General features: G+C 42.5%; 2 protein-coding genes across 7 annotated transcripts; both read left to right on the top strand.

Annotated features, from left to right (window-relative positions):
• The first annotated feature begins 803 nt into the window (after positions 1 to 803).
• Positions 804 to 4,526, top strand: LOC125771693 (ribonucleoside-diphosphate reductase subunit M2). 3 transcript variants are annotated; one of them, XM_049442620.1, is made up of 5 exons: positions 804 to 1,090; positions 2,370 to 2,639; positions 2,714 to 2,994; positions 3,069 to 3,516; positions 3,588 to 4,526. In XM_049442620.1, the coding sequence occupies exons 1-5, from the start codon at positions 1,040 to 1,042 to the stop codon at positions 3,738 to 3,740; spliced, it is 1,203 nt and encodes a 400-aa protein (XP_049298577.1). In that variant the 5' UTR covers positions 804 to 1,039; the 3' UTR covers positions 3,741 to 4,526. The 3 variants fall into 3 exon arrangements, with proteins under 3 accessions (XP_049298577.1, XP_049298579.1, XP_049298578.1); XM_049442622.1 differs by lacking the exon at positions 804 to 1,090 and adding an exon at positions 1,927 to 2,159; XM_049442621.1 differs by lacking the exon at positions 804 to 1,090 and adding an exon at positions 2,183 to 2,291.
• A 113-nt stretch (positions 4,527 to 4,639) lies between these two features.
• On the top strand, positions 4,640 to 14,880 carry LOC125771691 (protein ABHD1). Of its 4 annotated transcripts, none has more exons than XM_049442616.1 (5): positions 4,640 to 6,137; positions 10,698 to 10,872; positions 10,938 to 11,529; positions 12,049 to 12,185; positions 12,270 to 14,880. In XM_049442616.1, exons 2-5 carry the CDS (start codon positions 10,768 to 10,770, stop codon positions 12,732 to 12,734), a joined length of 1,299 nt encoding a protein of 432 aa, XP_049298573.1. In that variant the 5' UTR covers positions 4,640 to 6,137; positions 10,698 to 10,767; the 3' UTR covers positions 12,735 to 14,880. The 4 variants fall into 4 exon arrangements, with proteins under 4 accessions (XP_049298573.1, XP_049298572.1, XP_049298574.1 ...); XM_049442615.1 differs by lacking the exon at positions 4,640 to 6,137 and adding an exon at positions 8,515 to 8,629; XM_049442617.1 differs by lacking the exon at positions 4,640 to 6,137 and adding an exon at positions 8,521 to 8,968.
• The last annotated feature ends 782 nt before the right edge of the window (positions 14,881 to 15,662 follow it).

The following is a 15,662-nucleotide window of genomic DNA, read 5'->3' as shown; positions in this document are numbered from 1 at the left end:
ATGCCGATTTTAATAATTTTAACCAACCTGACATCAGTACAAATGTTCACCACGGTTGAACAGCAGCCAATTTTCGGCGCACGGTTAATCAGCCCCCGGATAATCGACGTTCTACTGTATTTAATAACGAACCAAGTAACGCACGCACGCACTAGTACTCACTTGCCTCACTAGTTACGCACGTGTTGTCGGACTTCCTGATACATTTGTTAACGGACTTGGTTAAACACATGTTATTGAGCTTGTTGTCACATTATGTTAACATACATGTTGTCGCACTATTTGCTGAACTAACCGCACTCAAGCACTTGTTGACGCACTATTGAAGGACTGGCCGCACTAGCGCAGAGCTGACTATCCTGCTTCGGGTGAATAAAGTCAAGGAAAGCCAGTAATGGCAGGCCAAGAACTCTTGAGATTTGAGTGGCACTAAAGAAGAAGGAATATCCTTTGCGATAGGCCTCTACACACCCAAATAAATGATCGTTAGATATCGGTTTATAGCTACTTTTAATTTGAGAATCGATAGGTTCACTAAATCAAAATAAACATAATATTTTTTTTGCATTATTTGTATAATTACTTTTAATTTTGCAATCCGCAATTTACCCTCAATACATTTTAATTTTTTTTGCTATAACTTTAGTCCCTTATGCTTCCCGGTAGAGGGCGCACACCCCTTGTCGTATGGGCAGCCCATTCGTTTGCTGAACTGTGAAAAGACATGTACCCTTGTAATTGCGCAGTATTGAATCTGTACAAATAAACAGAATGCAATTCAAAGGAAAACGCGATGGAAAAATTTGGCGCCATCTTCGCCGGGCTCGATGGGTTCGATGGGTAGCGTTTTTCTTCCTTCCATTCATACTTGGACGAACAGCGGACGCGTACGCTTGGTGTGGTAAACAGTGCCCTCGATCGACAAAGGAAACAAAGTGAAAAGTACAGTACTGAAAGTGTAATTCGGTGTGTTGTGTAGCTAGTTTTGTAAAGCCGGTATACTGTTTATTTATTTGTGCGATAACATCCCTGTGTAAAGATGGTTCTAGAGAAGGAAAACTTAGCCGAAGCCATGGAGGGTATCATCAAGGTAAGAGGAGAGATGGCCTGCATGCCATGCGTATTGTGAAATAGCTTACGAAAGTCATTTTATTACTTATTTTTATTCTGGTTGGAAATAAAACATCTCAAGCTTTCTGTTGGCCACCTACAACAGTTTTGTTCCTCCGTAATCTCCTCTCCCGATATTTTTCATCAACCTTGTGGATCTGGCCTGAGCACAATAGCCATCGCTGTGCTGTAGGTTACAACGGGCCATTTCGTACTCACAGCGGGGGAGGTTGAGGCTTTTGTGCAAATAAATGACACGTCGAATGGCGCGCATTTGTAACAATTATCTGACAACTGAATTTCCCTCCAAAACGCACAATATTTTCCCTCCAAATGCGTGCATCGCTTCGTTGAAGATAGCTGTGCGGCGCGCCAATTCTCCCACCGTGAGCGGGAAATGTGACCTCGTACAAGAAAATACATGAACACTGGCGTTGGCGTCGTTCTGCATCGTGTGCGTTTGTGACATGTGCGAGAAAAACGCCCGCCTTATGGGATTTTATTTTATTTTATACAACAACAAAAAATTAGCTGTGGTTAAAAAACTTATTGCAAATATTGTATTTTACTTAATATTTAATATTTCTTTATATATCCGAATAATTCAAGAGCAACGGAAGAAGAAAAATGCTTGTTAATGCTTCCTTTTCCAACAGGCAAAGGTAAAACGAGACAACTATATTCTCATACCTTGAAGAAGGTTCTTCCGGCAAAAGTGATCAACATTTGTTTACCCCAATAATCAGCTGATTTATCCCTTGCCCACGATGCTGCCTACCTGTACCATTATTCTTTTTTCCCCTTTAAATGGTCCTGGAATGTTTATGCTATTTGGAAGCATGGGATAACAAAAGAAATCTGTCTGACACGAACTGTCAAACATGCGCATTACGTGCGATCATTTGCACTGGTTTTGTGGTTGTGAAATGAGAAACGTAAATAAGAGAAAAACAATGTTTCAATACCGCCAGTGTAGGATTAGGGCCCAAGGGTTGCGTTAAAAACGCGACTAAATAAATTGCGCGGTGCGATCGTACTGTAATTTTGAGGTATGGTTCTCTAGTGTCAGCTGTTTATAACAAAAGCTATTTCGTACGATCTAAGCATGCTTTTGCTCTGTGCTGCTCTTCCTCATGAGGGTGTTTTTCATCTGTATCTCGTATTATATTGCCTGTTTAAAAGTGCTGTCCTTATATAAATGTTTCATTCTTGCTCACCTTGATTCCATTGTGCGTATGTTACACCTTTCTGAATTGCAGAACACTCGCAAAGTGCTGACGGAGAGTGGTGCAAACGTAACCCCAACCAAGACGATACCAAGCACCACAAACACGATGGAGGAAATCAAGGAAACCATGGACGAAAATACGGCCGAACCAAAGGAACAGACCAAATGTGAATTGTCCGAGGTGCATATGCAGGAATCTGCACCGTTCGATCCATCGATCGAACCACTGCTAAAGGATAACCCTCGTCGCTTTGTGATCTTCCCCATTCAGTATCCCGACATTTGGCAAATGTACAAGAAGGTGAGTGTTGTGTTTTGAAGACATCCGCGTACAAAAATATGCAACCCGGTAATTTCGTTCGTCACATATTACAGGCGGAAGCTTCGTTCTGGACCGTGGAAGAGGTGGATCTGTCCAAGGACATGAAAGACTGGGATTCATTGAAACCGAGCGAACGCCACTTTATCTCGCACGTGCTTGCCTTCTTTGCCGCATCCGATGGCATCGTGAACGAAAACCTGGTCGAACGTTTCAGCCAGGAGGTACAGGTAACGGAAGCTCGCTGTTTTTACGGCTTTCAAATAGCGATGGAAAATGTGCACAGCGAGATGTACTCACTGCTAATCGACACGTACATTCGTGACTCAAAGGAAAGGTATGTGTGTGAGCGTGCTGGGGACCAGACAGTAAAATAATATGTTGTGGTTTCTTTTGGATTTTTTTTTATAGAGATTTCCTGTTCAATGCAATTGAAACGCTGCCGTGCGTGAAGAAGAAGGCCGATTGGGCACTGAACTGGATCTCAAGCAAGAAGGCAAACTTTGGCGAGCGTGTCGTCGCGTTTGCTGCTGTCGAAGGTATCTTCTTCAGCGGTAGCTTTGCCGCCATTTTCTGGCTGAAGAAGCGTGGACTGATGCCGGGACTTACCTTCTCGAACGAGCTGATTTCGCGCGATGAAGGACTACACTGTGACTTTGCCTGCCTGATGTTTAAGTATCTGGTACAGAAACCTTCGAAGGAGCGCGTGACGGCCATCATCCGTGATGCTGTTGCAATCGAGCAGGAATTTTTGACGAAAGCCCTGCCAGTCGATATGCTCGGTATGAACTGCGATCTCATGTCACAGTACATTGAGTTCGTAGCCGATCGTTTGCTGTTGGAGTTGGGCTGTGACAAGGTATGGAAATGTAGTTATTTTTCTGTCCGAGTGAACTGTTTCATATATGCATATGCATGCTTTCGTTTCAGATCTACCACACCAAAAATCCGTTCAGCTTCATGGAATTCATCTCGCTCGAGGGTAAGACGAACTTCTTCGAGAAGAAGGTGGGCGAATACCAAAAGTGGGGTGTGATGGCCAACCGTCTTGACAACGTGTTCACGCTTGATGCGGACTTTTGAGCGAGACCGCATAAAACAGGGAAAACGCTAGACGGTTTCGGGATCAGAGGCTGACGACGCATCCGGTATGCGTACTTCTATGATAAACCGCGTGGCAATAGTAAGATTTAGCTGTAAAGTTAGAGCAGCTTTCCAATCCCACCCATCGTTCGATTCTTCGTGATGAAACTTATCCTTTTCTTTATCAAACCTTTTCTCGCGACTTGACAACACACAGCACTTGCAATCAGGCTCATCATCAGAAGGTACTAGACACGAGAACATTGTATGTTTTTATGATTTTTTGTTTTATTTTATTCCAAGATGTAAACCTAGTTTCCTTTTAATTAGGTTCGATAACTGTCTGTTCCCAATATATGTCACTCCCGAAGTGCATTAATACTATTTCTACGTTAAGATTAGCTAAAATTATTCCTATCTTTCCACAAAATCATACATTAATTTTACCAATCGAAATACCATAGCAGGGGGAAACGTGTGAAAATTGCGGCACAGAAACAAGTTTTGACGCAAGTTACGTTCATGATTCACGGCTTGAGCAGGGAAAATGTGCAGTGGCACGTTTTTCTATTAAATATCACCAAAACTTCTTAGTAATGGTTGATACGACACGGCCTGCATTGTCGTGGAAGAGGGTGCCCAGGTGCTATGAAGTTTAGGATACAATTAAATTGTAATTTTAGTATCATTAGTAGAATATAATCAGACGTATACACATCATCGCTTAATGGAATGGAACATCTGTTTTGATGAATCTGCCTATGAATAAAGAGTTTTATAAATATATTCGACAAAGTTACTGTGCTTCGTATATATTTCGTAATGCATTTTCAGATAATCGCTCCTTTAAAGTCGTTATGATTTCACCAACGTTTGGGTTAAAAGTCAGCACGGGCATTGATGTAGTGACATAGATGGTTAAGATGTGTGATCCGATCAAAACACCTGGTGCAGTAGTAGAAAATGGGCTTGAGTAGAACACATGAAGTCGTCCTAGTACTCACATACTAAGCAATTTAGACATTGGAATATATTTATTGGATATATGGATTATGTTGACATTGGATATGTTTAGAATGGCTGCTGCACCATAAAAAATAATTATTCAACCCATCAGTTATAACAATTTATCTAAATAGTGTAAGTTATATCGAAACAAATGATATCACGCCACGAATTAAGTTAAAAGGTTTCAATAAAACCATTGGGAAACTATTTTTTCTGTCTGCAAAATGCCTTCCTTCTGCGACTCTCCATGCATTTTGCCTGTGTTGTATCCTGTGACCTCTCCCTTCTCTCGCCAGTTGGTCACATAACATATGAAAATGAAATTCATTAAAACACCACGTGTTTTTCCATTCCATTCATGAAAAGTCTCTCATCTCACTGCTGTGGCGTGTGTCGGTCAGGTAAAAGTTTTCCTTTGACAAATACTGAGCGTGCGAGCATAGCCCGAGTACACGTTTTATTTGGAGTAAAACTACTAACGGGAAAACATTTTCTCTCTCAACACCCATACACGAAAGTTGCACGCGCTCTGCTTACTTCTATCTTGAGGTTATACTCTAATGTAAGAGTTCTTACATAGCAAAGTTTGGCGCATGAATTTTCCGACCCTATACCTTGCGCGCTCGATCGGCAATGCGGCAGCCGGAATTTTGGTGATGTGTTCCGGCCACGATACGATTGCAAGCGTGAGCAAGCAGGCACGATGGGAGCGAGTGTGAGTTGGCCACCGTTTTAACCCATCACCGGTGTATGCCGGTTTTTGGGTGAAGCATCGATACTTCGTCCTGGAACCATCCAGTCTAGCACCGCACGCTCAGCTGCTCACCAGAACGTGTTAGTGCGAAAGGGGGGTTTTGTACTCTGGATCCTGGGAGTTCGTCCTTTAAAGTACCCACCTTGGCCGGATATTGTTGTCGGTGGGGGGTGTTTTTTTTTTTTTGGACGAATGGTTTCAACCAAAAATCCTTATCCGGTCCCTATGCACCGGTAACGTGTACCCCGTGGGTGACGGAACTACAACGTGGGTCGGTTATTGGGTTAATGACCGGGCGGGGAGGGGAGTTGCCAACCGTTTGTCAGAGTGTATATGTGTGTTTTTTTTTGGTTAGTTCTCAATCGTTGTTTCACGTGCCGTTGTTACATCGGGTTTTATCCGCATTGAAGCCCCGGGACCAAATCGGAATGGAAGCTGTTGTGTGAGCTTGTATATGAGTGTGTGTGCTTGTGAAGGTACGGGGGCATAGCTACCGTTGTTCGTTCGCTATGTCCTGACTGAGTGATTGATTGATTTTGGTTTAATGTGTATATCGTGAATTTTAAAAAGTGAGAGCTCGTCTTGTGTTTTTATCGTGGATGGAATTCAACCGATCGCACCCCAATAGAATACAGGTATATGAAAAGGATATGCAACAACAACAACAACAACAACAAAAAGATAAGGTCAATCCATGCGGCAATAGCTGCAATATGGAATTTTTCCAACAAACCAAACATACACCGAAGTGAAACGTACGCCATTCCATTGGCGCATAGGAAAGGACCAAGACAACACAAAGCCCAAAAGAAAGAAATGCAACTTATTTACTGCAGCAGCACACAGATGCACACGGATGGCCACAGGATGTAAGAGATAGATCCAATAACAAAACCAAGGTAGAAAAGCATAAGCCAGCTTCTCCTTTCCTTTGCCAACTACATACAGCCTGGTGGGCCAAGTTGTGTAGCCGTCACGGTGACATAAATCACACCTGGCAAAATTGGCCCGAACCCCATTGCAAAACGGTCCCGGCGAGATGCGGTTGTGGAGGGTATTTTGACTTCTTTTGTTTTATGCTGAAGGACCCCAGGAGATGAACACCGTGAGGCGAAAAAGGAAGCAGTAGAAGAAAAAAAGAAGAAAACTCCCATTTTCTATGTCCATTCTAAAGGACACTTTAGGATATGAATCCTTGGGAGAGGGACTGAAGTTTTTTCAATGAATGAACAACAATTGTTTCTTTTAGCCATTCCGCACCAGGATACGACACGTGGTCGGGTTGCAGTTTTGCCACGTTTTTTTTTTGTATTTGCGCATACGTGTTTTCTTTTTCTTTTCTTTTGTGTCTTGAGTATTTGTTTGTTTGCTTGTTTCCTATGCATGCAAGAAACATTCTTGATGTACATTGTACTAAATTAATTTCGTTTTTTTTCGATCATTGATTAAGTGTGTCTTATTCGGCTGATAGCTTTTAACACAGGGACGTAACCTAGTGAAAGTAAGAACAAAATATGATGATACCTTCATTCGGCACACGGCGGGAGAGTGTTTCTTATCACCAGGAGCTGCCAATGCGGATGTCTGGCACGGCTATGTTTGGGTTAAGTAAACAAAAAACTGTGGCTGTGATTTCCTCCACACGGTGTGGAGAGAGTTTGATCTGTGATGGGTGCAGCTGTAAACATTGGCAATCGCAATCGTAAGCAAAAATTTATGCTACCCGAACCCGAAGTTTGTCCTACAAAACAGCCGATTCGTGTGCTTCGTCCGTTGAAGGTTTTCCTTATGTAAACAGCGCCATGAAGCATGGGAGAAACGGTTAAATGCATGCAGCCAGAGTTCAAAAGATCGTCCTCGCCCCCGTGTGAGTTTTCCATACAATGTTGTTTGCTTACTGTTTCTGCATATCCGAAGAGGATAATATGGAAAACAATCGTGCCAGAAGTGCCGGGTAGTGCTTTTTCAATTATTAATTTTGTTCACTTGTTTTCTTCGCGAAATGGAATAGTTTATATTTTTTCCAAGCTAGAAAGAAGTGTTCATTTAAATTGTTTTAGTGAAAAGTTTGTGTAAAGACATGTCTGCTATAATATCTTTTCAATTAGGAAGGCTTTAGGAAATTTATTAATTTTTATATTTTTTTTATTATTTTTTACATTCATTTTTTTTAGCTCGGCAATGAATCAAGGTTAAACGAGTTTAAATAGATATCTATTATGATATTGAAGGATTGCTTGCTCTCTGCTGCATAACGAAAACCCACAAGACCCTGAGGATCACGTCTGAAGATCGCGATCCTTACTTTACGTGTAGTAATGAACATCAGAAGTTTGCGAAGTTTGCTTCCTCCGTTAAAAAACCTAACTCTCATTTTAGAAAGGTCAATTTGAGCGAGTCGCCTGGTTGTAAGACGTCTAACAAGATCCTTGAAGATCCTCCATCGCTCAAGATATTGGTGAACAATAAAGGATCAACAATTTTAATTTGTTGTTGAACACATCATGTCTAAAGTACCAAATAAACTCTTGGTAGTTAATTTTTTAAAATCATCTATAGACATTATAAACCATGTTATGAGTAAGATACATGTAACGTTTACATTTAAATCTTTCGATCCAACATTCAAGCCGATCAAGATAAACCAAAAACTAAACTTTGCACCTACAAACCGCCTAGTTGCCCATATCCTTTAGTAATTGTTGCCAGCGGACCCGTTTCTCACGACCCTTAATCTCTGTCACGAGATAATCTTTCACGATAAATCTTCTAACCCTTTTGGGTGGCTTGCAAAAAGAAAAATCCTACGCCTAAAGCTAGTGCGCGGTCCTCTTTCACGAGAGATGATAAGTAGCGCCATAACGGACGCACACGAAAAAAAAATCAATCAACCTGCCTACACATGCCGGCCGCTGAAGTTGGCCCGTGCGTGCCTTACGCATACCGCACACACGCTAAGCATTACGTCACCGTTGTAAGCGAGTATGCGTTGCGCGAGTATTAAGTATCGCGTACGGTGCGCATCCACCGTCAGTTTGGTGCGCGAATCCGACGGTTAAGGGCCCTTCGCTGTGCGAGCGTGGAACGAGTGCGCGCGCGTTTGCAAATTTTGTCTTGCAAACGATCGGTGAGTGATCTCATAGTTCAGTCATCTCGCGCAGTAGGAAATTTATGTGTGGTTTGGAGGAAAAAATCACTGCCCAGACACATATTGTGCACGGCGTTCAGTTGCGGAAGTATAGGCCAGTATCACACATGATGGAGCAATACAATCCAATCGTGATAAGAACTGGGTAGCAGCAAAAACAAAAGGCAGAACAAACAAATCACCAGTGTGGAATGATGAATGCGTTGAGCGCGTTAGAGTTGTACAAAGAAACATCGTTATCAGTGACGACAACACGAACCCGATAACAGTTTAATCTGTGCTGTGTTGTTCGAATGTGATAAACTACACACCCTCAAGGTGATATATTTGGATTTTTGGGGGAAAAAACCTCCCTTGAAATGCTACTGATTCCGGCTTTATTTGTGATGAATAACAACACCGCAAAGCAGCGATCGTAGATCGTCTCTAGAGCTTTCGATCGCGTGCGTATACCGCGCGCGGTATGTTAGTGTGCGTGTAGCAAAAATCGCAAAACGTGATTGTCGCGTGCATTTTACCCTTTCCCCGGCCATTACTCTAGCAAGCGTTCGTGTGCGTTCGTGCGAATGAGTGAAGGTGATGTGCTTGTATTTATAGGACTATCACGAGGGTAGTTTGTAATAAATTGTTCTCGAGCATATGATCCGCTTCCTCCCTTGGTGGGGACAAAGATCGTTGGCTGCTGCAAAACAACAACGTTCGGCTAGTTTACATCATGCTTAAAATGCTTTGAGAGTAGTTTGAGCAAAAAAAAAAACGGTTTCACGATCCTTCATCGAAATCGATCGAAACCCGCGCTAATAAGCGATAATTTCTCACGGATTTGATTTTTATTAGCTTACACTTATTTCTGTGCTAGAAATTAAGCAACAAAAAACTCCCTTTTTCATGCTTTTACGGCACGCGAAGCTGGATTGCGTTCTTTGGCTAACCGACCGATACACATACCCTTCCATGGCTGTCGTCCACTGACCTTTACGTATCGATTTTCCCTATCGTGCTAGAAGTCCGCATGTGGCCTTTTACCTCAACAAAGAAAACGAATGGACTTATCGTGCGGTCAGTATCAAACAGCCAGGACTAATGATACATTAGCCAAAGCGAGAACACTAGGAGAAGGTTTGGAGGATTTTATTTCAACCACCCATGGAAAGGGTCATAAACAAAAAAGAAACATTGTGCTGTGGAGGAAGAAAAATAAAAATTAGAATGGAAATTCGGAATTGGTAACCTGTTCCCGATTTTTGTTTTGTTTTCCATACGATTTGATTTGTTTCCCGCCCCGGGGGATGATAATACAAGGCGAAGGTGAATTTCCCACCATTAATTTTCCATTTTCATTAACACGCACGTTCTGGATTTGCCCGGGGGCGGGGGTGTGCGCAACAATTGACACTTGTACAATTTGTTTGGAAGGAGTTCCTCATATTTCAGAAGTATGTTTCATGTCCTCAACATGTGTTGCTTCCAGCGAGTGTTACCTTCGCAAGGCATTGAATAATACAGTTCTATTAAATCGATTACATTTAAACGACGCTTACAGGCCAGATCTACTAGCCTACCTGGGCTTGGGGAGCTGCATGTTGCGTTTCTGGTGCCGCTTGCCAATCGCCATGCGCATGCAATATCAAGCGTGTGTACTAAATGCAGAACATTGAACTGCCAAGCAAGTTTCAGACACGCTTCGAGAACTACACTGGGAGGAGAGGTGACCTCCATATTGGAACACGAGTGGCGCTGGTTAGGTAGTAGTACATATGCGCCGAGTTAGCAAAATGGTTTTCCACAAAGGTAGCACCAGCAATACATTTTTTAAACTTAGAATCTTGGAATATCTAGTACTTAGGCAGTTAGAGATATATTGCTGTTTACTGTACACATCTTATGTATCAATAATTTTAAAGATGCTCAAAGAGGCTTGTTTAATTTCAACTATAAAACACAAATAAAGAAGTACTCAAAGGGCTATTATGAAATCTTGTTGGAGTTCTCATGGACGACCCTATTTCTTATTTAACTTACAACTGTTTATGTATTTTTGTTTCAGAAACCTTTACATCGTAGCTAGAACTAAGAAACCTAAACATCAGCAAGCTTAGTTAAAGCACGTCCCGAAAATGCTATCCTACTTGTACACCTACCTAACCAACCTGCCCCGATGGCATCTGGTAGCAATAGTGCTCGTGGGTTATCTCATCTACTACCTGATGGAAGTGGTCAAGGTATGAATGTCTGCAACATCTTTCTATTCCAAAAGATTCAACTAACTTTCTTTCCTCTCTCTCAGCGCCCCATTCTCGCCGTCTCGAATGGACCGTTCAAGAAGTACCTGCGCAAACACATTCCAACGTTGGAGAATAAATTTTGGCCCACGTTCTGGTGTGTGGAAAGCCGTGCCCAAACCGTGTTTGCTAGTATCATCCGCTCGAACATTATGCCGCTGGTCGAATATAGGCGCGAGGTGCTAACGCTCAAGGATGGTGGACAGGTAGCGCTTGACTGGCTGGAAACGGGCTGTGATCCTGAGTCACCGATTATCATCATACTACCGGGGTTGACCGGTGAATCGCAAGCCGAATACATCAAGTGCCTGGTGACGGCCGCCAATCGCGTCGGCATCCGGACGGTAGTTTTCACCAACCGTGGACTTGGCGGTGTCGCACTGAAGACGCCACGGCTTTACTGTGCCTCGAACTGTGAGGATCTGTCCGAGGTGGTAAAGTACGTGAAGCAGACGCACCCGCACGTACGGATTGGTGCGACCGGTATCTCGATGGGTGGTTTAATTCTGGGCAACTATCTCGCCCGTCACAGCGATGAGGCGAAATCGATCCTGACCGCAGCCACTATTATCTCCGTACCGTGGGATGTACACAAGGGTAAGGATGAGGGAAGGGCAGTTTATCAATAATTTGCTACTCCGTACGGGAACACGTTACCCCGTGGGTGACAGTTTTTTTTAGTGACCGGTAATGGATGTGTTTGAATATATCGATCGTACACAGCTCACAGAATTCTCACAGAAATGGTGGTGAGCGGGAGTTGTGAACCTTTTTTTCTTTGGTGTTGCCATTTCTAAGGCCAAGGTAACGAGCATCCGGGAAGGCAAAAGCCAAGAAGCGAATGTTTACGGTGTGATTAATTTAAACCAAGCGTTAATCTCAAGGGCGTCTGGGGGTACGGTCTTATCAGTTGCCAAATGTTGCGTTCGGTCAGCAAACTAATCAGCTACCGCTCGTGTGATGTGACCCACGTGGACTGTGCTTTAACAAGACGACGCAAAGAAAAAAGGCTTGGCTTTTCTAGAAGCTTCATTAACGATATTACGTGGTGGATTATTTATAGAACTCTTGGGGATTAATTATTTCTAATATCTTTTTTTTTACTTCCATTCACAGGTTGTGCCAGTATTGAGCAGCCCATATTGAACAACCTGCTCGGACGGCATCTAGCCTCGAGCCTTTGCCGAACGGTAAGCAAGTACGATATACTGAGAGGCGAAGAGTTCGACTGGGACATGAATCAGGTGCTACAGGTAAGTTGTATCTTATCGCTTCCTGGTACAAAATGGATTTTCTCTCTATGCGCCACAACTAATCGATCGATTCCGGTTTTGCAGAGCAAAACCATCAAACAGTTTGACTCAGCGTTCACGTCCAAACATTTCGGCTACAAGGATGTGGACAGCTACTACTCGGACGCGACGCTTCACAACAAACTACACCAGATTAAAGTGCCTTTGCTGTGTCTCAGTGCGGCGGACGATCCGTTCCAGCCGCTCGATGCGATCCCGGTGAAGGCGGCCGCCAACTCGTCACACGTTGCCATCCTGATAACGGCGCGCGGTGGCCATATCGGGTTCCTGGAAGGTTGGTGGCCTGCAAACAAGGACCAGTACATGGGCCGACTGTTTGGTCAATACTTTTCCGCTGCCCTGTTCGATCCGGACAATGAGTTCTATCGCACCGCGCAACTAATGATGGAGCATAATCTGACCACGTCCACATCGGTGCCGGGAACACCGACCAGCAAACCATCGATGGCTGCCGCCAGTGCCATACGGAAAAAGTCCATTCCGTTTTAATGGAGGTGCTGATCTGTAGGCGGTATGTGTGTGAGTTCGCTACGATGCGGACAAAATTCCAACCAAGCTACAATGCCTTCATTGCTTGCTTGCTAAATGCGACATGAATTTCTGGTATGGAAAGAAGTTCGCTTTCAAAGGTACGATTGAAGCCGTTCCACTTGATCGTACCGGCGCCAAAAAACGTTGACAGATTGATCCTGACATAGTCGGCCCCTTGTCACGTGCGCGATCTAAGCAACGAATGTAGCGGAAGCAGCGTTTGGGCACCATAAATATTCGAAAGCTGAATCATGCAGGGTGCGTAGTATAATATTCTTTCCTCTAGCCAGTTAATTATTACGTCCAGCCGGCGTTTGTCGCCGCTTTTAAAAGCCCACGTAAGCATGGCACAATTTGCAATCGATTGCAGAGGCGGTTGTTAGGTTGCAGCAAAAACAAATGCATGTGATAAAGATGATAAGGCTCTGCCGCATAACAATAAAACAAAACAGCCAGCTGTTGCATTGCTCTTTTGCCCTCGTGTTAGCACTTTTTCCAAATTGAAGCTAAAAGAAGATAAAGAAAAAAACGAACAAAAAAGCGATTAAAGCGATTAATACATGAAGCACTCCACTTAGGACGAGAGAATAATCAATTTAACGCTATCAGTATAGGTAGAAAGAAAAGAACAGAAAATTTGTAACATTTTTCTCAGGATTAACATTTGAACCAACAAACAATAGAAACACAACTAGCAAACTCAATAGATCAATAGAGCCTGACGCTGAGCTTGGGCGAGATGCTGGTTATAATATCGACAACGAATGTTGCTTTACCAGTGAAGCACAAACTGCGTAAGCTTATATGTTCGTTTCATTTCATAACAATATCCAACAATTGCCCCGTTTTTAATGTTAAATAAGTTAACGATGTTACCAGTTTACTGTCGGCCGTACAATTGCTTTCCTGTGTTTTTCTTTCGGTGGTGCTTTTAGAAAAGAAAAACAAAAACCAAACATTCGTAGCATAAAGTAAGTGTAGTGTCTTAAACATTAGCAAACCTGCCTAGGGCAATACTGTTGCGAGAAAAGACTTATTTAATAACAAAAAAAAGAACAAACATTTTGTTTCAAAGCAGCAAAAGGTTGGACCAAAACCCAAGACTTTCTAGAAGAGAGCGCGGTTCGTCACTTGTTATTATATTAGGGAAAACTGTTGTAGTTGCTACTATAATGTATATGATTTCTGTTCGAAGGATCAGTTATGTTGTGCGGTTGATGCGTTCATAGTAAACCGTATTGCATAAGCAAGAAAGGAAGGAATAAAATCGTTCAAGTTTGCTAACTACATCCAGTATTCTTTGTCTTGACGATAGTAAAACTACGCCAGGAAGTTTTATCTAGTAATAGACGGTTGTTGAGAGTATGAATTGTTCTATAGTTTAAATGATCTTTAGGTAGTAGCGTAAGAATGACATGAATTCAAACGATAATAAGTAGAAAACAAAACGTAAAAATAGCGAACCGAAAGACAAGCAATCTAATTAATAAATAATTAACAAATGCTAGATTTATGTAAAGTACCGCGACAAAACATGGTTCGCCGTTAGGTAGCTCAACACGAAACAAACCTTTAGCCGTAACTGGAAACGTTATACCACAACACTTGTTTACATATCCTTGCAAATTAATCTTTAAAACCATACAAACGTAACGTTGTTCGCGCGCGGCTTTGTTATTGCGAACGGCAAGTTTTGGTTCGGTGCGCTTTGCACAGCAAAAGTGTTTACGAGTACGAGTGAGATTCTAATCAACTTATGTCCAGTTAGGATGTTTCATCTGGTCGAGAGTATTGAAATGGAATAAAACCAAATGCAATAAGGCTATGTTGCAAACAATGCACTTTTTACTTTTTGGGGTTTTAAATTACGCATTGCCCATTGCCCAATTGGAGAGGCACGCGCACATTGTTCGTTCTGATAGTTTAGTAACGTTTCAACGTTTCACATTTGTACAATCGATTAAATTGTTACAAAACGAATGTTAACATTGTGGGATGAAAAAGCTGTAATAAACAGAGAACAAGTTTCTTTTACGATTGAAATAAAGATAACACTGACATTAGAAGAATGCGCAGTTGGTTAGATACAGACGCTAGAATTAAATGGTGTTTAGTTTCTTAAATAGTATCACAGTGGAACTGTTTCATCTGTTGGTTTAATGAATGTATGGCTTAAGTACGAACAGTATGTAATTTATAGATTCACGTGGCTTCCGGTGATAATCTTCTCCAACTCCTTCAGAACTAAGAGCCGTTGAAGCAACATCTTTCTGATTAATGATGAATAGAGGAAAGAACTGGCCATATTTTGGCATGATTTACACTGAACCAGTGGATATTTTATTGGAAAATCATTGAAAACAACAGCTTCACAGCATTCACAAGAAAAGGTGAGCCAGAACCATGGAGCGGTTGTAACAAGAGCCGAAAGCTTAGTATGGCGGGAAACCGTATCGGAATACTGTTAACTGTTTTAGAATCAAACCAACAGCTAAATGTATACATACCTGACCTGAAGCATTGGATAGGAGATTATTCTGCACATCGCTGCATCTGAAAGATTAAAGATCGAATGAAATAGTCCTCCAGTGGGTCTTTAACAGATGTTAGCATATTCGAATTACCAGAATCATCTCAAATTTGCTTCTTCATCTCATTTGGTTCTAAAATGTATGCCGGTCTTGGTCTGCGCGCAGAAGGGCTCGAGCGCAAGCCGGCATGGAGCCGCCACGGGCACAGATCTTGGTACTAGTAGCAAATGTATGCCGGTCTTGGTCTGCCCTGCCATATGGGCCGGAAATTGGAAAGATTCTTCTTCTGCTTTCTTTCGCGAGGTTTTTCACGATACGGCACTAAAATTCAGCTTCTTGGCCCTTCGTAAATTTG

Source organism: Anopheles funestus, chromosome 3RL (assembly GCF_943734845.2).
Source record: "Anopheles funestus chromosome 3RL, idAnoFuneDA-416_04, whole genome shotgun sequence".
In the NCBI taxonomy this organism is placed as follows: Eukaryota; Metazoa; Arthropoda; class Insecta; order Diptera; family Culicidae; genus Anopheles; species Anopheles funestus.
Note: the sequence above shows the minus strand (reverse complement) of the source record. Positions and strands in the feature narration are given on the sequence as shown.

What these genes read in the sequence shown, in the direction of transcription:
- LOC125771693 (XM_049442620.1), top strand. Translation starts at nt 1,040, where the DNA reads ATGGTTCTAGAGAAGGAAAACTTAGCCGAAGCCATGGAGGGTATCATC. An exon ending in CCATGGAGGGTATCATCAAG is followed by an intron (nt 1,091 to 2,369) that starts GTAAGAGGAGAG and finishes TCTGAATTGCAG; the next exon opens with AACACTCGCAAAGTGCTGAC. An exon ending in ATTCGTGACTCAAAGGAAAG is followed by an intron (nt 2,995 to 3,068) that starts GTATGTGTGTGA and finishes TTTTTTTTATAG; the next exon opens with AGATTTCCTGTTCAATGCAA.
- LOC125771691 (XM_049442616.1), top strand. Translation starts at nt 10,768, where the DNA reads ATGCTATCCTACTTGTACACCTACCTAACCAACCTGCCCCGATGGCAT. An exon ending in ACCTGATGGAAGTGGTCAAG is followed by an intron (nt 10,873 to 10,937) that starts GTATGAATGTCT and finishes CCTCTCTCTCAG; the next exon opens with CGCCCCATTCTCGCCGTCTC. An exon ending in ACCGTGGGATGTACACAAGG is followed by an intron (nt 11,530 to 12,048) that starts GTAAGGATGAGG and finishes TTCCATTCACAG; the next exon opens with GTTGTGCCAGTATTGAGCAG.